General features: G+C 42.0%; 2 protein-coding genes across 2 annotated transcripts in view; one reads left to right on the forward strand and one right to left on the reverse strand.

Moving 5' to 3' along the window:
• Positions 1-3320, reverse strand: part of ACER2 (alkaline ceramidase 2) — a 30206-nt gene extending 26886 nt beyond the window's left edge. The window contains exon 1 of the mRNA XM_060762435.2: positions 3013-3320. Coding sequence (XP_060618418.1) covers positions 3013-3120 — 108 coding nt within the window. The 5' untranslated portion in view covers positions 3121-3320. The remainder of the gene's footprint in view (positions 1-3012) is intronic.
• An 8414-nt stretch (positions 3321-11734) lies between these two features.
• On the forward strand, positions 11735-20339 carry RPS6 (ribosomal protein S6). Its single transcript, XM_060762436.2, has 6 exons — positions 11735-11841; positions 14151-14282; positions 15398-15608; positions 16958-17104; positions 19504-19661; positions 20191-20339. Exons 1-6 carry the CDS (start codon positions 11836-11838, stop codon positions 20284-20286), a joined length of 750 nt encoding a protein of 249 aa, XP_060618419.2. The 5' UTR covers positions 11735-11835; the 3' UTR covers positions 20287-20339.
• The last annotated feature ends 317 nt before the right edge of the window (positions 20340-20656 follow it).

The following is a 20656-nucleotide window of genomic DNA, read 5'->3' on the forward strand; positions in this document are numbered from 1 at the left end:
TAATGTGGGATTTTATTCAGATATGGAATGGGCCTAGGTCCATATTGCCATATACTCCAGTTCAAAACAGAAAATGTGAGATTTTATTCAGCTGTGTGGAAGGGGCCTAAATGACAAAAGTCTGCACTCAACTCTACTGCATCAGGGGAGTTTTCTGTATGGCATCACATTCAAATAAGGGGACCCACATATGTGCTCGTCTTCGTTTGGATCATGCTTACAGCCTTGAATATTTGCATATACATAATACATTAGAATCTCACTTATCTATATAAATAAAAATGTTCGTTTGTGGGATTAACATAACTCAAAAACCACTGGACAAATTGACACTAAATATGGACACAATACATGAATCAGGCCAATAAATTACCATCACTCATAAAAACACTGAAAAACACAGCAGAAGGGACTTTAAAAGCCAAAAAATAAAAATACAATGCATGTGCAAAACCACATATATACACATATACACACAAGGCACATATACACAAACTGGGCCACAGCAATGCAATACAGGGAACAGTTAATCCAACATAAACGGGCCAGCAGAAAGTTGGATAAGCAGAAATGTTGGGTAATAAGGAGGGATTAATGAAAAGCCTATTAAACCTCAAATTACATTATGATTTTACAAATTGAGCACCAAAACATAATGTTTTTCAACAAATCGAAGGGAAAAGCACAGTAACGTTATGTAGTAATTACTTTATCTACTAATTTAGCACCAAAACATTGCAATGTATTGAAACATCTGTGGATCTGGGCAGGAGGAAGACTGTGTTGGATAATACAGAACATTGGATGAGCGAAGGTTGGATAAGCAAGACTCTATTGTATTTACATATCTTGTCTTAACACAGAGTATTGGTGTAATATATTTCGTAGACACCTTATACACATAGCCTGAAGGTAATTCTATGCATAGCATTTTAATAATTTCATGCGCACTGCAAGACCGGAAGGCAAAGGTGTCACTACCTCCGCCATTTGATAATAAGCCGTTTTTAATATTTTTTTATCCATGAAGCAAAGCACAGGTGCATTGAGGAGAAAGCAAAGGTGCCACTATCTCCACCATTTAATATAGTAGGCTCTCAGTTAAACGGCACTCATGGAGAATGATAGATTGCTTGAGAGATAGTATTAAAAGAAAGCCTAACACTTCACCCCATTACTATAATACACCATAAACTCTATTGGTATTAATATTGAAATATAGTAAAAGCAAAAGCCAAATGAGACTATTAAAGACAAACTTAATTTAAAGAATGCAGCTTGATTGTTATTTCCTTGGCGTATTTGCTAGTTCTGGTTTCTTGAGTTCCGGTTAACAGAGGTCTCTCCCACATAGCTGTATAAAATCCCACATTTTCTGCTTTGAACCAGGTTATATGGCAGTGTGGACTGAAATAATCCAGTTCAAAGCAGATATTGTGGATTATCTGCCTTGATATTCTGGGTTATGTGGCTGTGTAGAAGGACCCTGAAGTCCAGTCTACACTGTCATATAATCCAGATTATCAAATCAGATAATCCACATTATCTGCTGTGACCTGGGTTATATGAGCATACACTGCCATATAATCCAGTTCAAAGCAGATATTGTGGAAGTATCTGTCTTGATATTCTGGGTTATATGGCCGTGTGAAAGGGTCCTAGGGTCCTTTCTACATTGCCATATAATCTAAATCAGATAACCACATATTGGCTTGGACCTGGGTTATATGAGTATACACTGCCATATAATCCAGTTCAAAGCAGATATCGTGCATTATCTGCCTTAATATTCTGGGTTATGTGGCTGTGTGGAAGGTCCCTAAGGTTCCTTCTAAACTGCCATATAATCTCAATTATCAAATCAGATAATCCACATTATCTGCTTTGACCTGGGTTATATGGGTCAACACTGCCATAAAATCCAGTTCTAAGCAGGTATTGTGGATTATCTGCCTCGATATTCTGGGTTATGTGGCTGTGTGGAAGGTCCCTACACTACCATATAATCTAGATTACCAAATCAAATAATCCGCATTATCTGCTTTGACCTGTGTTATATGAGTCTACACTGCCATATAATCCAGTTCAAAGCAGATAATGTGGATTATCTGCCTTGATATTCTGGGTTATGTGGCTGTGTAGAAGGTCCTTGTGGAAGGACCTGGATTATCTGAGTTCAAATAATCCATATAATCCAGTTCAAAGCAGATATATGGCAGTACAGAAAGGCCCTGAGGGTCCTCCCACACAGCCATATAAAATCTAGAATATCAAGGCAGACAATCCACAATATCCGCTTTAAACTGGATTATATGAGTCCACACTGCCATATAATCCAGTTCAATGTGGATTTTGTACAGCAGTGTGGAAGAGGCCTGAGAGTGTACTGTCATTTTATGCATCGGGCCAAACATGGGTACATTGACAATCAAACAGAAAACAAAGGTATCACTCGCTCAGCCACTGATGTGGATAATTTCTGGAATTCCAGATAAGGGATGCTCAATATTATGATAATAACAGGTGAGGTGAAGCCAAGCGGACCTGTGTATTGCAGACATGGGCAAACTTGGGCCCTCCAGGTGTTTTGGACTTCAACTCCCACAATTCCTAACAGCCTAGGTGGGAGTTGAAGTCCAAAACACCTGGAGGGCCCAAGTTTGCCCAGGCCTGGAACAGAGCATAGTTCACTGGATTGTGATGATGATGATGATGCTGAGTGCATCTACACTGCAAAAATGATGCAGTTTGATACCATTTGGAACTTCCCCAGCTCAAGGCTCTAGGGAGTTGTAGTTTCACAAAGTCCTGAGCCTTTTCTCTGCCTCCCTTGAGCCTTGGCACATTAAAGCGGCGTCAAACCGCGTTAACTCTATAGTGCGGATGCCCCCCAATCCCATCCTTTCCCTTCCCTGTCTCACAATGTCCTGAGCCTTTTCTGCTTCTCCAAATGAGGATCCCATAGCCCTAGAGCCGTGGCGGATGCCCCCCACTCCCTCCCCAGGCACGCACCGTGTTGTAGAACTCGGCGATGGTGGGCACGATGGTGTAGTTGTCCTCGCACCAGTCCAGCTCGGAGCTGCCCGCCTTCAGGTGGTCCCACAGGTGGAGGGCCACCATGTCCCACCCTCCGAGCTGCGGAAAGGGGAAAGCAGGCGCATCGGTCGGCCAAGGGGCCAGAAGCCAAGGCGGAGGCCGCCCAGCAAGCGATGGCTTTCCCCTCCTGCTCCTGTGGCTGCTCCTGTTTTCCTGCCGCTTGCTCGCAGCCTGTTGGACATCGACCCAGAGAGTCGCCCTCCCCTTTAAGAGGAGGAGGAGGAGCAGGCTGGGTGCCGACACGCCTCTTCCCCGCTGGACCACTGCGCGCCGCTCTCCCCAATGCGCCTGCGCGGAGTGGGCTCCACACTCTTGCTTGCCACTCTTCCCCCTCCAAAGCCCCTCTTCTGTAGATCGAATGCGTTTGAGCGCCTGCCCTGGCTCAGTGCTATGGATTCCCAGGAGTTGCTCTTTTCCAAGGGCCCCCTTCCACACAGTTGAATGCAACCCCACTTTATGAACAGTTGAATGCAACCCCACTTTTGAACTGGGATATATGGCAGTGTGGACTGCCATATATCCCAGTTCACTTGAATATTCCATCTGAACATTAGGAAGAATTTCCTAACTGTGAGAGCTGTTCAGCAGTGGAACTCTCTGCCCCGGAGTGTGTTGGAGGCTCCTTTGGAGGCTTTGAAGCAGAGGCTGGATGACCATCTGTCGGGGGTGCTTTTTAGTTAAAGTTTCAAGTCTTAAAATAACTGAAAATGATTGCTAATTGATAATTTATAGTTACAAAAAAATACCACAACATTTGTTAGAAACACTTGAAAACTGTGTCAATACACTTTGACAGAAATCAGGCTCTATTGCTAAACTTCGGTGGACACTCAAGAGTGCAAGTCCAGTCAGTCTTTCTTGCCTCATTGTACTTCTTGTGTATGTTTTCAAACGTTTAAGGGTTGAAAACGACCTTTCATTTGTAGCTGTTGACACTGGCAATGTTGCAGAAATCTGAAGAAGTTTCTTCATAATTTGGAAAAAACTGTCCATCACAGACAAGATAAGATATGCTTCCAGTGCATTTGATGGTTTTTCTGCTGGTGCAATCTCATAGACTTAGCATGGGGATTTGGTTAACCAGTTAAAATTCATGAGCAAACCAGGTTTTTTTAACCTGAAATTTGGGGGGGGGGGGGGTTGAACCCCTAAACACCCCCCCCCCCCCCAGCTACAGACCTAGGTTTGGGCGTGATTGACCTTGGCATATGGGAGTTGTAGTTCACCCTTCACCAGAGAGCACTGAAACCAGCCGACAAATGCCCTTTTCAAATAATTCGGGCATTGCTGGGTCTCCAACCTAGTAATCATAATAATCATAAACTTTATTTATATCTCGCCCCATCTCCCTGGCGGCTTACAACATAAATAAATACAATGAATAATACATGCAAAATAAAATAAGGCAGATGATAACCTGGCAAGTCAATATAAATGAGAACACAAAATAGACAAATTAAACAATTAGCAGTATAAAACATGAATTAAAAATGCAATGGTTCCTATAAATTAAATAAAAGCCATAATAACCGAATCAAAGTATATCCATAAAGCAAAGACCTCACTCACATTAAAGGGATATTAACTAATCATTGTCAAAGACCTGTTTAAATGGCCAGGTCTTCAAGTCCTTAAAACTGCAACTCCTCTGATTTCATTGCATTTTTGGAGCCATGACAATGTGAACTGCCTTGCTCATGTTCTATACAGAATGACAGTTAATGCATTGATGGCATTCTGGCAGTTCTGGTTTGGTTCACCTTCTGTCAAAACACATCAATCACGAGATTTATGCAGGAAATATTTGCCACTGTCTCAGTGCCCTTCCACACAGCCATGTAACGCAGAACATCAAGGCAGAAAATCCGACAATATCTGCTTTGAAATGGGGCTCCTTCCAAACAGCTGAATAAAATCCCACATTATCTGATTTGAACTGGAATATATGGCAGTGTGGACACAAATAACCAAATTCAAAGCAGATACTGTGGGATTTTCTGCCTTGATATTTTGGGTTATAGCGCTGTGTGGAAGGGCCCTGGGTTATCTGAGTCCACACTGTCATATATTCCAGTTCAAAGCAGATAATGTGGGCTTTTATTCAACTGTGTGGAAGGGGCATCTGCTTGCATTCCTTGCATTTTTAAATCACACTTTATGGTTCAATAGAGTACAATTTGCAAGACAAGAAAACATTTAAGCACTTCACTACTAATTTCTTGCAACACCCTTCAACAGATAAGAGACTGGGTTGTTGTAGGATTTTTTCGGGGTATATGGCCATGTTCTAGAGGCATTCTCTCTGATGTTTCATCTGCATCTATGGCAAGCGTCCTCAGAGGTAGTGAGGATGCTTGCCATAGATGCAGGTGAAGTGTCAGAAGAGAATGCTTCTAGAACAGTGGTTCGCAACCTGTGAGTCCCCAGGTGTTTTGGCCTACAACTCCCAGAAATCCTAGACAGTTTACCAGCTGCTAGGATTTCTGGGAGTTGAAGGCAAAAAACATCTGGGGACCCCAGGTTGAGAACCACTGCTATAGAGCATGGCCACATAGCCCAAAAAAAACCTACAACAACCCAATGATTTTGGCCATGAAAGCCTTCAACAATAGATAAGACTTCGACCTCATTTGTTGCAGGACTTGTGCTGCGGATCTAATGCAGTTTACATTACTTTAATGACTGTGGCTCAATCTTATGGAATCCCAGGAGTTGAAGTTTTGCAAAATCTTTCACCTTCTCTGCCAAAGAGTGCTAGTGCCTCTCCAAACTAAAAAGCTTTCAGCCATGGCAGTGACAGTTGTGTCAAGCTGCATTCATTCTACAGCATATTTTAAATTGCTTATTTATATTTATTCTGACTTTTTGTATTGCTTAGAACTTGCATTGTTTTTAATAAATTAGCTGTCGTGAGACCCATCATTGGGGAAAAGATGGGGTATAAATGAATAAAACATATTATTATTATTATTATTATTATTATTACACAAAGACACAGTGTGACACAGCAAACGAGATATATATGCTGGATTTCATATCCCATCTTGGACAGTCAAACACTTCCCAAGTGTCTAGGACTGTGTGATGTATTTTTGAATGATACACACAGATCCAAGTAAGGTGGCCTTTCGCAGTTGACCGTGATTTTGTCAATGTTTATTGTTTTCAAATGTTGGCTGAGATCTTTTGGCACGGCACCCAGTGTGCTGATTGCCACAGGGACCATCTGTACTGGTTTATGCCAGAGCCTTTGCAGTTCGATTTTGAGATCCTGATAACGCCTGAGTTTTTCCTGTTGTTTTTCGTCAATTCGACTGTAACCTGGTATGGCGACATCAATAATCCAAACTTTTTTCTTTTCCACAATCGTGATGTCTGGTGTATTGTGTTCTGGATTCAAAGGTTCCACAGTATTGTTGCGTGTTCATTTTCCACTACCTTTGCAGGTTTATGATCCTACCAGTTCTTTACTACTGGCAGGTGGTACTTGTGACATAAGTTCCAATGAATAATTTGGGCCACATAGTTATGCCTCTGTAGTCCGTCTGTGCGATTTTCTTGCAGCAGCTGAGGATATGATAAATGGCTTCATCAGCTTCCTTGCACAGTCTCCATTTTGGTTCATCAGCTGATTTTTCAATCCTGGGCTTAATGGCATTTGTCTGATAGCTTACTCCTGGTGCCCCCCCCCCCCCACCGCCTGATGGGTGCCACCTTGTTGTGGTGGGGGGCTTAACTGCTCCGAGTCTGTTTAGCAAGCCATACAAAGGCTGATTTGTTATCAGTAAATATTTGATTTTTGTGACTTTTCTGTATGTATATATATCCAAGGTTGCGTAAACATTTCTCAGGCTAAAAAGGGTCCTGGGTTGAACACCTTAAGAAGCCCTGCTACTTGCTATTGCATCCACAGAGACTGACACTGGGAGAAAGGGACTTCAACTATGCCCTGGATCTCTCACTGCATGAATAGTGAGGAAGCGAAACCTGCTGGACAAGCAGTTTAAGACAATAGTGTTCTGGCCAAAAGGTCCTCTATTTTTTCCATCTTAAATTGACCTGCTACTTTTTAAATGCAGTTCACCACCTATTTGAGAAGTAGGAAAGTCATTCCAGAATGGTATGTTCACCCTACAACAATATTCTAGGTCAGCAGCACAAAAGAAATGCCACTTAAAACTGTGAACAGAAATAACGGAAGGGAACGGCCCGTGCCATGGAAATGCATCGATATGATCGAATTTTGCAAAAGAAGGCATTTTTCTTTATAACTGTGACATGTTCCTGGCAAAGAACTGGTCACTGTACTTGCTGGACAAACAGACTAAACAGAAGGGCACTTCCTGTTGCCTGCAGGGTTATGTTTCTTTTGTGCGATTAACTGTACAATTAATCTACAGGAAGTATTTGTGGGAAGAAACTGTCTAGGAGATGGAAGACATCAGGACAGAGTAAAAGGAATAAGATCATTGCAAAGGAAAACCAGAGGTTTTGACGTAAATAATGTACTGTGACCATTTGTAGATCAGTATTGGTAGTGCGTCAAATACTACTGTAGTTGTTTTTCCAAGCATGGCTTTTAGCATGCTTCACCTTGCAATATTCAATGAGCTTTGCAGAAGCATTAGACAACACTGTCCTCTACTTATAGCCCTTCTTTGTGTTCATGGTGTTTCAATTTTCTTCATGTAATGCAAAATCTGTTAAGAATTAAAAAGCAGAATAGTTAGTCAACCCCCTCTGATTGCTTACCTGAGAAGTCCCTGCCTAGAAACGACCAGAGTGTACTTAAACCAGAATGATGATGGGTGAATGATTTGCCTTTGTTTTCCTGAGGCTGAGATAGTATGACCCAAGCCTCTTCTCCACTGCCACATAATCCAGATTATCAAAGCAAATAATCCACATTATCCGCTTTGAACTGGATTAGGGTAAAGGTAAAGGTTTTCGCCTGACATTAAGTCCAGTCATGTCCGACTCTGGAGATTGGTGCTTATCTCCATTTCTAAGCTGAAGAGCCGGCGTTGTCCATAGACACCTCCAAGGATATGTGGCCGGCATGACTGCATGGAGTGCTGTTACCTTCCTGCCGGAGCGGTACCTATTGATCTGCTCACATTTTTATGTTTTTGAACTGCTAGGTTGGCAGAAGCTGGGGCTAACAGTGGGAGCTCACACAGCTCCCCAGATTTGAGTCTTCAGTCTTTCAATCAGAAAGTTCAGCATCTCAGCAGTTTAATCCACTGTGTTACCAGGGGCTCCAAGCGTCTATATAATCCAGTTCAAAACAGATAATAAGGCATTTATATGGTAGTGTAGAAGGGGCCCCAGTGTGTTTTCATGGCTGAGTAGGAATTCAAACCCTGGTCTCCAGCACTCAAACCACTACACCATATTGGCTCTCTAAACCTAGAATATATTTTCTCAAATGTTGGCAGGCAGAGTGAGTTTTACATATTATGATGTCATAAGAAAAGAAAAAAAAGATCAGGAGCAGTTCATAAGAATAGCAAAACTGGTTGTATTTGCAAGCGTAAACAGATAATTATCACAGTTCCCAGTACTATATACAAGATGCTGCCTTGTATCAATGTTATCTGTCCAAACTTCTTTACTCTGACCATTAGTTATACGTCAGAGTCTGAAACCCTTTCTATTATCTGTTACATAAGTTATAACTGGAAACATAGTCACAGAAGCTGGAAGGAAGGGAAACCAAAGTCCAGGCTTCCGCCAGTGCAGGAAATCATCATCTAAACAAGAATCGCTACGAAATGTCCATACCCAGCAATGATCCCAGTTTGACAGAGACAGTCCTGAATAATCCTCTGCAATTCCGCTTGTGCAGCTAATCTTACTATGCTTCAGTTTTTCCTCTCCTTTAATTTTCTTCCTCTGCCCTCAGTTTACTTCCTTTGCTGCATAACAGAGGCTAAAGTGCAAAATTAAGTTGTGTGCCGTTAACTAAATGGAAGAGAGCAGATGGAAACTTGCTCCTCTTAGCATGTGAGAATGGGCCCTTCCGGACAGGCCCTCAGGGCCCTTCCACACAGCCATAAAACCCAGAATATCAAGGCAGGACATCCCACAATATCTGCTTTGAACTGGGTTATCTGAGTCCACATTGACATGTAATCCAGTTCAAAGTATATATTGTGGGATTTTCTGCTTTGATATTCTGGGTTGTATGGCTGGGTGGAAGAGCCCTAAATCTCAGGATCTGATCCCAGATTTTCTGCTTAGTTCAGATTATCTGGCAGTGCGAACCCATACAATCCAGGTTAAAGCAGAAAATCTGGGATCAGATCCTGGGATATATGGCCTGTCTGGAAGGGCCCTGGAAGGGACCAATGCGCCTTCGAATTGTATAGCAACCACCAGAATTTCATTGTTTTTTCTTGACCACATGGAATAGTAAAGAGGCTTTATTTGTCATTTACCTCCAGGATAACAAGGAACCATTGGTCAGCATTTATTGGATACAATTTATCAGTAGCATAAGATTATGATGATGATGATGAAGCCGCCACAGTAGCAGCAACAGCAGCAGCAGCAGCCAGTAAAGATAGTCCCAGACCAGTGGTGATCGGCACACTGGGTACAGTGACTAAAGATCTTGGCTTTCATTTAAAAACAATTGACACTTACAAAATTACCATCTGACAGCTGCTAAAGGCCACCCTACGTGGATCTGCTGCATTATTCAGCAATACATCACATAGTCCTAGAACTTGGCTATACAGCCCAAAAATCTTACAGCAACCCAGTGACTCCAGCCATGAAAGCCTTCGACAACACAATTATATATGGTTAGAGTTACATTTAAAATGCACTTGTTCTGACAGAGAAATTTTAAAAAGAGCAAACCTACAGAACCTAACCTGGGAACTGCCTGTACTTGGGTATGCTTCAGAGCAGCAACTTGAGACAATATTTATATATACAGTATGTATGTGTGCATATGTGGATATTTATATATATCCTCTTCTCTGCCAACTTTCCTCACATGGCACATTATTATAATTATTTGACAGGAAATAAATCCTTACAGTGGTCAGTCTGAATTATGCCATAATTACAAATTTTTCTATAGACAACTTTCACAGTTCTCCCATTAGGGAAAGAGGGTAAGGGAGAGAGAAATTGCCTGAACCCCATCACAGTACACTGTTCATAATATCAGGAGCTTGTCTAGATTGTGCAATTAATGCAGTTTGACACCACTTTAACTGCCATGGCTCGATGCTATGGAATCCTGGGAGTTGTAGTTTTGCAAGGCCTTTCACCTTCCCTACCCAAGAGTGCTGGTGCCTCACCAAGCTACAACTCCAAGTGTAGATGCACGCTTAAGCGATCCCTCGTTGTCTGAGTAAGATTGTCCCCCAAGGTCGGTGTCCTAGCAGTGGGTCCATAGGTGACTGAGGAGCCCTATTCTTGAATTGCATCTTCTCCCACAGTGAGGGCATTGGTTTCCAGGTGGAAGACGGTCCCGGTCCGGGTTGGCTTGAAGCGCCTTCCTCTTGGCATGTTTTGCTCTTTCGTCCTCCATTCGTGCCTCTTCAAATTCTACAGCACTGCTGGCCACAGCTGATCTCCAGCTGGAGCGCTCAAGGGCCAGGGCTTCCCAGTTCTCAGTGCCTATGCCAGAGTTTTGAAGGTTGGCTATGAGCCCATCTTTAAATCTCTTTTCCAACCCACCAACATTAAATTTTCTGTTCTTGAGTTCGGAGTAGAACTGCTTTGGGAGATGGTGGTCGGGCATTTGGACAACGTGGCTGATCCAGCGGAGTTGATGGTGGAGGACCATCACTTCAATGCTGGTAGTATTTCCTTCTTCCAGCACACTGACATTTGTCCCCCTGTCTTCCCAAGAGATTTGCAGGATGTAGATGCACAACACATCCTGCATTTTAGGGCAACGAAAATGATCAAGGGTCTGGAGAACAAGCCCTATGAGGAACGGCTTAAAGAGCTGGGCATGTTTAGCCTGAAGAAGGCTGAGAGGAGACATGATAGCCATGTATTAATATGTGAGAGGAAGTCATAGGGAGGAGGGAGCAGGTTTGTTTTTCTCCTGCCCTGGAGACTAGGATGCAGAACAATGGCTTCAAACTACAAGAAAGGAGATTCCACCTGAACATTAGGAAAAACTTCCTGACTGTGAGAGCTGTTCAGCAGTGGAACTCTCTGCTCCGGAGTGTGGTGGAGGATCCCTCTTTGGAGGCTTTTAAACCGAGGCTGGATGGCCATCTGCCGGGGGTGCTTTGAATGCAATTTTCTGCTCCTAGGCAGGGGGTTGGACTGGATGGCCCATAAGGTTTCTTCCAACTCTATAATCTATAATTGTATGATTCTATGAACATCACTTTAACTGTCATTGCAACCTTCTTTGTAGTTCAGTGAGGCCCCAAGAGCTCCCTGCCTAAGAATTCCAATATTTCTCCCCAAACTGCAGATTCCAGAATGGCAAAGGCGGTTCCCATGAAATAATAACAGCATAGTGAGTTCAGAATCTTAAAATAAATAGGAGAGTTCGGTTTCAAAGATGACAGTCGTCATTCTAAACTTTTCCTGGCTCTATGTTTTTCTCCAGGAACTGAAGGGACTACTAGATTAGACAGGAGTGTGCGCCTCTCCTCCAGTCTCGCGAGAGTTTGTGGATCTTCTCTGACTTCCGGCTGGGCGGAAGTGCGGCCTCTTTCCCGTGGCGGATCCGAGGCGAGCGGGCGCGTCGCTGCCATGAAGGTGAGAAATGGTGGCTGGTTGAGGGCCGGTTTCTCTCGGGGCCTGGAAATAATAACGTATCCGGGTAGGAGGCTTCGTTCTGGAGGCGGCGAGGGAGAATTTGGCCGAGAAAACATCACCCCGGGAGCGGATGGAAGCGGATTCGGGAGCCGGGCGGCCAGGGCAGGGAAGAAGGCCCGCCTTCAATGGTCTGGAATGGGAGCCCCCTCCCCCCCCCCAATTTGATTGCATTCTCTAATTTCCTGCCAATGACATAGGTGCATCTACCTGTACAATGCATGCAGTTTGACTTTTATCTGCCATTGGCTCAATACAGAGAAATAATGGAAGTTTTGCAAGGTCCTTAGCCTTCTCTGCAACAGATATCTGGTGGCTCTGCAAATTATAATTCCATAGCATTGAGCCATGGCAGTTTAAGTGGTGTCCAACTGCATTCATTCTTCAGCAGGCATGGGCAAACTTTGGCCCTCCTTGTGTTTTGGACTTCAACTCCCACAATTCCTAACAGCCTCAGACCCTTTCCTTTTTCCCCTCAGCCGCTTAAGAGGGGGAAAAGGAAAGGACCTGAGGCTGTTAGGAATTGTGGGAGTTGAAGTCCAAAACACAAGGAGGGCCAAAGTTTGCCTATACCTGTAGACACACTCTTGGTTACTCAGGTTGCTACCAGGCCTCATTGATAGTGTTAGAGGCAGGCAAAGTCAGCGTTTCTCAACCTGGGTAGCGAGGGGGTGTCAGGGGGGTCGCCAAGGACCATGAGAAAAGACAGTATTTTCTGTTCATCATGGAAGGTTCTGTTTGGGAAGTTTGGCCCAATTGTATCGTCGGGGTTCAGAATGCTCCCAAATGACAAGGTCTGATTTCCCCAACCCCACCAAATTTGGGCCTATCTTCATGATCGCATCTCCCTCTATGAACCGGTGCGAACTTTAAAATCTTCCGAGAAAGCCCTCCTCTCGCTCCCACCACCGTCACAAGCATGGTTGGTCGGGATGAGAGAGAAGGCCTTCTCGGTGGTGGCCCCCTGCCTCTGGAACGCCCTTCCTAGAGAAATAAGACAGGCCTCATCTCCTTTCGTAAACCCTGGGGTTTAAACAAGCCTTTGAGAATGACTCATCTCCAAATAATAATAATAATAATAAACAACTTTTTTAATATACTGCTTTATCTCCCTGGGGGGATTCGGGGCGATTTCCAAGCAACAACATCAAAACATACAGAGTCACAACATGAACAAAAAATAACAGTAACAGCAACATAAACATGGAATTACCCAACAACACATCAAATATACACACACACACACACTGCTTGCTCTTCATGTCTATTTGTTAGGGCATAAAGAGGAATGGGTCAGGACAATTAAAAAGGCTGGGTCAAGACTGATACAAATTGAAATAAGATGTGATTGGCATTTGGGTACAGTACTATAATAGGTAAACGGCAAAAGCGAGGACGGGCTATTTCCAGGGTAATATATAGGAGGCTAGGTCATGTACGGACAGCACTGGTCACTCTCAAAGATTTGTTGAAACCACCAAGTCTTCAAACTTACAAAAAGAGGGGAGGGATGGGGCCTGTCTTATTTTCCTTGGAAGAGCGTTCCAGAGGCAGGGGGCTACCACCGAGAAGGCCCTCTCTCATCTTCACCAGCCGTGCTTGTGACAGGTGGGTGCAAGAGGAGGGCCTCCCTGGAGGATCTTAAAGTTCATGCCTGTTCATAGATGGAGATGCGATTGCGAAGATAGGCTGGACCTGAACCGTTATTTCAAGATAAGGTCATATCTTTTTCTACCACTTATCCAGGTCACTTCCTCCTATTAAGCCCCAGAAATGAACAACCATAGACTATACATATTATTGTTGTTGTCTGCTATAGCATTGCTCCTAATTTCCCAGGCCCTCTAGAAATTGAACTAGCCTCGGCCTGGCCTTTTTAAACTGCCTTGAACAGGCAGGATTATTTTTATATATGTGCTATTGTGATTTTTTAAATGCTTATATTGCTTTGTTAATTTTATGTTTATGTTGTTTACTCATATGTATTGATGATGTTACTTGGAAACCGCTCTGAGTATATAAAGTTTGTATTTGTGCCAAATTTGGTCCAGTTAAAGAAAATAGAGCCTGCATGTCAAATGTTTACATTACGATTCATAGCAGTAGCAAAATTATAGTTATGAAGTAGAAGTGAAAATAGTTTTATGGTTGGGGGTCACTACAACATGAGGAACTGTATTAAGGACTCACAGCATGAGGAAGGTTGAGAACCACTGGGCTAAGTCCTCCTTGTCCTTTTTTCTTCCTTGTAGCTGAACATCTCTTTCCCAGCCACTGGCTGTCAGAAACTCATCGAAGTGGATGATGAGCGTAAACTCCGCACTTTCTATGAGAAGCGGATGACGGCGGAGGTCTCCGCAGATGCTCTGGGCGAGGAGTGGAAGGTAAGGCGGCTGCTTCTTGGATTTAAAACGCCCCAGTGCTTGTGAATTTCCTTTCATCCAAATTCCTATTTGGATGAAGGGTCGACTGGAGGGAGCTTTTGGGTGCATCTTCTACACCGTAGGATTAATGCAGTTTGACATTACTTGAACTGCCCTGGCTAAGTGCTATGGAACTGTGAAAGTTGCAGAGCTCATTTATCTGTCTTGGGGTGGCTGGCCAATGAAAAGGTCCTTTGGGTGACGGGTGCCAGAGGACCTACGTGTCTGGGGCATATTGTACGGGAGAAGGTGATCCTGTAGGTAACATGGACCCAAAACATGTAGGGCAATACTTACACATGTGTACATAATAAGATACATTAGAAAGTCAAACGCAAGATGAATTTATTCTTCATATGCACCGTATACATATAGCCTGAAGATATTTTTATACGCAGCACTCTTAATAATTTTGTGTATGAAACAAAGTCTGTACACATTGAACCATCAGAAAGCAAAGCTGTTACAATCAGCTAGCTGTGTGAACAATTTTGGATTTTTGAGTATTTTAGAATTCAGGATAAGGGATTCTCAACCTCAAAATGAAATCCCAGCTAAGTAAATGGGATGAATAGGAACTAGTGAGGTTTTCTGGAGAAATTTTGAGAATGACTCTTCATGGAGGTAATCTAAGGACCTTTCTACACTGCCATATAATCAAGATTATCAGAGTAAATAATAGACATCTGCTTTGAACTGGATTATCTGAGTCCACACTGCCATATAATCCAGTTCAAAGCAGATAATCTGGATTTTATATGGCAATGTAAAAGGGGCCTAAATTAGCTTTCTCATAGCTAAGCATGTCTCTGAATACACAACACACTTGCCAATATTTCCAGTCATTGGAATAGTACAAACTAATGTTATTACACTGTTGGATCAGGTTAGAACTTTTTTGGAATGACGCCCAAGGGTCTTTTAGTTCTTTCACGAACAAATTAAATAAGAGTAAGATGGCTTCTACCAATGTAACCTGAAGAATATTTAGAAAATAGATGATCTGTGGATAGGGCAGATGCAGTTATAATTATAAGTCTTCTTGACTGTGAAGTCTGTGCTCCTTGTTGTTCCAGGGATACGTTGTCCGCATCAGTGGTGGCAATGACAAGCAAGGCTTCCCCATGAAGCAAGGGGTCCTGACTCATGGACGTGTCCGCCTGCTGCTCAGTAAGGGCCACTCATGCTATCGCCCCAGGAGAACTGGAGAACGAAAACGCAAATCCGTCCGGGGCTGCATTGTTGATGCTAACTTAAGTGTCTTGAATCTTGTGATTATCAAGAAAGGTGAGTTTTCCTATATGAAGTAGCAATATAGTCTGGATAAATCTGTTAGGAGTCACAAACACATCTTGAAATCATTCGTGTCATTCCAAGTGGAGACACTGAGTTTACAATCTTTCTTGGATCTGGTTTGTCCATTGTGTCTATATCAAACAGAGTAGTATTTTATACAATAGTATGAGTAAAAGAAAGTTGGAAAGAAAGAAATGGGTATCTGATTTTGTTATAGTTGTCAAGGAAGCAAAGGGAGTACGGCTGTTAAGTTGCACCTTGCTTGGATATACATGTTAATGTATTAAAATATGAGAAGACCTAGTTGTCTTTGGCACAATCACACTATGTCCAGTTGTGTGCTCTTCACCCTGTTTCTAAGTGATGATTTGGTATACTGAATAGTTAACAGTTTGTAAGGGCAGTTGTGAAATGTGCTCAGAAGATACATTTGCATCATGTGTTTTGAATTAGTCATTGGTACTGCTTGGTGGGCAATTTGTTCTTACAAACTTGCTAACAAGAGATTGTAAGGAAATAGATTCAAAACAAAGATAACTTCATTTACCCCCAAGGTTTGCAGGGTCTTGGCTGTTGCACTGCATATTATCTACTTGCCTCAGGTTATGGCCAACAACATCTCTCAGTAGTTTAATCCATGGTTTCATATACTGTCTTCAGATACTGTATCCAACAGGACATCTCATGAAACTGCCTTTAATAACTAGATAGCAACTTTTTTGCTGATATTAGTGGGAACAAATAATACCTGTGCTGTAGTATTTGGACATTTGGTCATCATTCAGGTTACCATGACTAAAAAGTTATTAGCTTCAAGAGATGGTAAACACAATGTAGGGAAGATAATGAGTTTACTAGGCAATCTACACTAAATGTGTGCCTGGTGTACAAAAAGATGCAGTTGCCCTAAAATAAAGGAGGAATTCAAGGGGCCGCCACAGCCTTACAGGAGTGTTTTGGAGTGAACACCCAAATAACCTGCACAACAAAAGGCTGAAAACCACTAATCTCAGGAGCAACATGGCTACAGATTAATGTAATTAAACTTTCATTGACGGGTCCTTCTGAATGGAAATTATTGTACTTGTTGCCACAGAACTGAAAGAGAGAAAGTAGGTTGTAGGAAATTCTAGCCATATTATTGTCTGTATAACAGACTTGAAGATAATAAGCATAATGAAGGAACTAAGTGGCTCAAGTTTCAGTTTGCCTTTTCTTAAGATGCTTGGTTTTATAATACATAAAATGTGATAGGTTTGAATTGCAAATGTAATGGACTTTGAATTTCAAATGTGGTTCTTGCTAAGCATAATACTGGCTTTGTCTGGCAACTTGTCAAGGTGAAAAAGATATTCCTGGACTGACTGACACCACTGTGCCTCGTCGACTTGGGCCCAAGAGGGCTAGCAAAATCCGAAAACTGTTTAATCTCTCTAAAGAAGATGATGTTCGTCAGTATGTTGTGAGAAAACCATTGAATAAGGAAGGTAAGAAAACAAGCAAAAGCCTGTACAATTTCTTATGATGATTCCATCTGGTAAAACGTGATGTTGTTTAGGTATTTGGGCTGTGCAGTGTCTGTATGGAAGAAACAATTGGCTTAATTTTCTTTTGCCGTTTAAATCAGTATTTTGATGGTAAGACATAAGTATATATTTATAGATACATATGCATCTGCACCAAATGGACAGTGCTTTCATTTAACTAACTGACTTGTTTGCCACAAGTGAAACGATTGTTCTTATGGGTAAAACAATGGACAAGGAAAGTTTAGAAGACAGAATGGCTTCTTTTCATAGAGCCTTCTGATATCATAATTACATAACCACATATCTCTTCATCAGCTCTTAACTAGATTTTTTTCCTTGACCATCATAAAACTTTATTTGTAGACCGCCCTATCTCCCTGAAGGGACTCGGGGTGGTTTCCAGCATACTCAGGTGGTTTTCAGCATAACAAGGTCTTTTTGTACGTATGAAGACTTTAAATCAGGGGTCCTCAAACTTTTTAAACAGAGGGCCAGGTCACAGTCCCTAAAACTGTTGGAGGGCCAGATTATAATTTGGAAAAAAAATGAAGCAATTCCTATGCACACTGCACATATCTTATTTGTAGTGCAAAAACACTAAAACAATACAATAATTAAAATGAAGAACAATTTTAACACATCTAACCTTATTCGTATTTCAGTGGGAAGTGTGGGCCTGCTTTTGGCTGATGAGATAGGATTGTTTGCTTTCATGTCATTTCAGACTTAGGTTGACCCTGAGCGAGGGCTGGGTAAATGACCTTGGAGGGCCGTATCCGGCCCTCTGGCCATAGTTTGCGGACCCCTGCTTTAGATGAATTATAGGTACAATACAAGTTTTCAGATGGGTGCCTTTCTGTGTATTTCAGAACAGACCTTGCCCACAGTGATCTTTCACAATTGTTCTGAGTTGCTACTTAGAAACACAGTTCTCTGAGGAACTTATCCAGAACATGCCACATTGATGCTACTATGGAATGATAATCAGAATAAACACAAGAATCAATCTGATGTCATTAAAGTTCAACTTGAAGAAGAGGGTGTGAGTGTATCAAGTTGGAAATGGAGACAAGAAATGCAAACTCAGAATTTTAGTTTAATATTGAGGAAAGGGGTTTAGAAAACCCTTTGCTGCATCAGGAAAAAAAAAGATTGAGAGGAGTTGCATGGTCATGAAGCCTACCAATGATTTCCTACTAACTGCATATAAAGAATGCATCAAAAGGGGCTCCATGCATGAACCACTGCATGTACACAGAGCACTTCAGAGAGCACCTGAATCCCCTTTTGGAGCTTAATGATACCTCTGCAATTGGCAGGACAGGATATCCACAGGCCAGTGCATTTCCCTTGCCAGATGCTTTCCCTATTAATTTATATTTATATGTTCTTGTTTATTATAAGGCAGAAGGGAATGCATGCCCTCGTTCTCTGTATTCATAGGTTTTCCCAAGCTATGATTTTATTATCTTGTCCTCTCTGTGGATGAGGAGAGAATGAATGCTTGCTTTGTACCTATCACTTAAAGGCAAGAATTTTCATCTTTGCTAAGAAGAATGGGAAGTTTCATAGAACTCCATGCCTTGGAGTGTAGTGGAGGCTACTTTTTTTGGAGGGTTCTAAACAGAGGCTGGATGGCCATCTGTCATGGGTACTTTGAATGTGCTTTTCCTACATGGCAGAAAGGGATTGAACTGAGTGACTCATGCTTCTATGCTATGATTCTGTTTATGGTTGGTTGAGCGGTCATCGATCAGAAGCACAGAGCAGTATCTAGAACCTCCTATAATAACTACCGTACAGATGCTTGCAGATGGTATTGTACATCACTGCTTCTTAAACTGTGGATGCCGAGCCCAAATGGGGTCCCCTTAGCTCAGTGTTGGGGTCCCAAAATTTTGGCAACAGGAAAAAGGTTTCTGGACATCACGTAGTTGCTGTTTGAGACATTTACATTCTGTTGTGCAGTGTTCAGAGTTGACTCTAGAAGATTCTTTCCTGTACTTCATAAAAGGGAAACTCAGTCTGTTTAGCAAGCCTTGCAAATGCTGATTTGTTATTAGTAAATGTTTGATTTTATACCTCTTATATTTTTATACCAAGGGTTGCATAAGCATTTATCGGGTCAAAAAGGGTCCCCGAGTGGAAAAGTGTTAGAAGCTCTGTTAGAGATTATGTGGGCAGAGAAATATTAAATATAGTCGTTCTTAAGGTCTCTTTATGTTGTAACAAGATAATTCTTTTGGAAACTAGTTCAGTGGTAAAGCAAAATGGAGCGGTATTGATGTGCAATTGTAAATTCTTGCTCTGAACATCAGGATAGCTATCCTGTTATTTACACTATCTTGCATGCTTAGGCAAGAAGCCCAGAACCAAAGCACCCAAGATTCAGCGTTTGGTCACTCCTAGAGTTCTGCAACATAAACGCAGACGTATTGCCCTGAAAAAGCAGCGTACTCAAAAGAACAAGGAAGAAGCTGCAGAATACGCCAAGCTCCTGGCCAAGAGAATGAAGGTATATTAGTTTCTGTACAACATAATTTTCAGTTAATGTGTTGTACATTAAAATGGGAGAAACCCAGGGTGAGTTGGACCACTTCCTGTCCTTGGGCTACACATGGACTTAAATGCCTCCTGATATAAAGATAAAATGGTTGGGGGAACTCATGTATGCTATCCTGGTCTGTTTTGTGAAAGGCCAAGGCCAAGGTAGGAACACAGGAATGTTGATGCAAGTTCTGAATGGATATGAAATGTATATTGCTTGCTAATTTTAAATAAGGTCTTCTGAGTTAAGATTTCAGTCCAGACCCTTTTTCTAATAAAATTGTACTTCCATATAAGAACTTAGAACATGGTGAGAAAAAGCGTGCATACATCATTGTGATTTTATAGCACAGTGGGCAGTAGTCAGGCTGTATGCCCTGTGTAGGTTATGTTGAAGGATGGTAGGAATTGTACTCCAGCATCATTTGAAAATACTTATGCTTATAAAATTTAGCAGTGTTTTGTGTAACCTGTGATGTTTCCTTATTTTGTTTTAGGAGGCAAAGGAAAAACGTCAAGAGCAAATAGCCAAGAGGCGTCGACTATCTTCTTTGAGAGCTTCAACATCTAAATCTGAATCCAGCCAGAAGTAAAAGTGAACTGTGTTCATAAAAACCTGAAATAAAACTTCAAAGTTGATAATGAACTGTTTTTATGTTGCTTTCTACCCTTAACGTTTTTGATTCGATACTTCATATTGATGTTTGGGGCAGATCTCTTTCCTACCAGGATAGTATGAGGCATCTAAGTTTCTCTGTTTTACAATGGCTCTTAGGAAATGTTTATTCTCCCTGAAACTTGTGGAAGACATGAACATGCTGTTTGGATTAAAATTAATCAAGAGAATGTATCCTTATTTTAGGGCAGTTATAGAGTCTTTGAGTGACCGTTCACAACTAAATGTGAGGGGAGAATTGAGTATTTGTAGACAGTTAAATTGCTTTGTCAGTTTGTTAAAATGTA

Source organism: Anolis sagrei, chromosome 2 (assembly GCF_037176765.1).
Source record: "Anolis sagrei isolate rAnoSag1 chromosome 2, rAnoSag1.mat, whole genome shotgun sequence".
Taxonomy (NCBI): Eukaryota; Metazoa; Chordata; class Lepidosauria; order Squamata; family Dactyloidae; genus Anolis; species Anolis sagrei.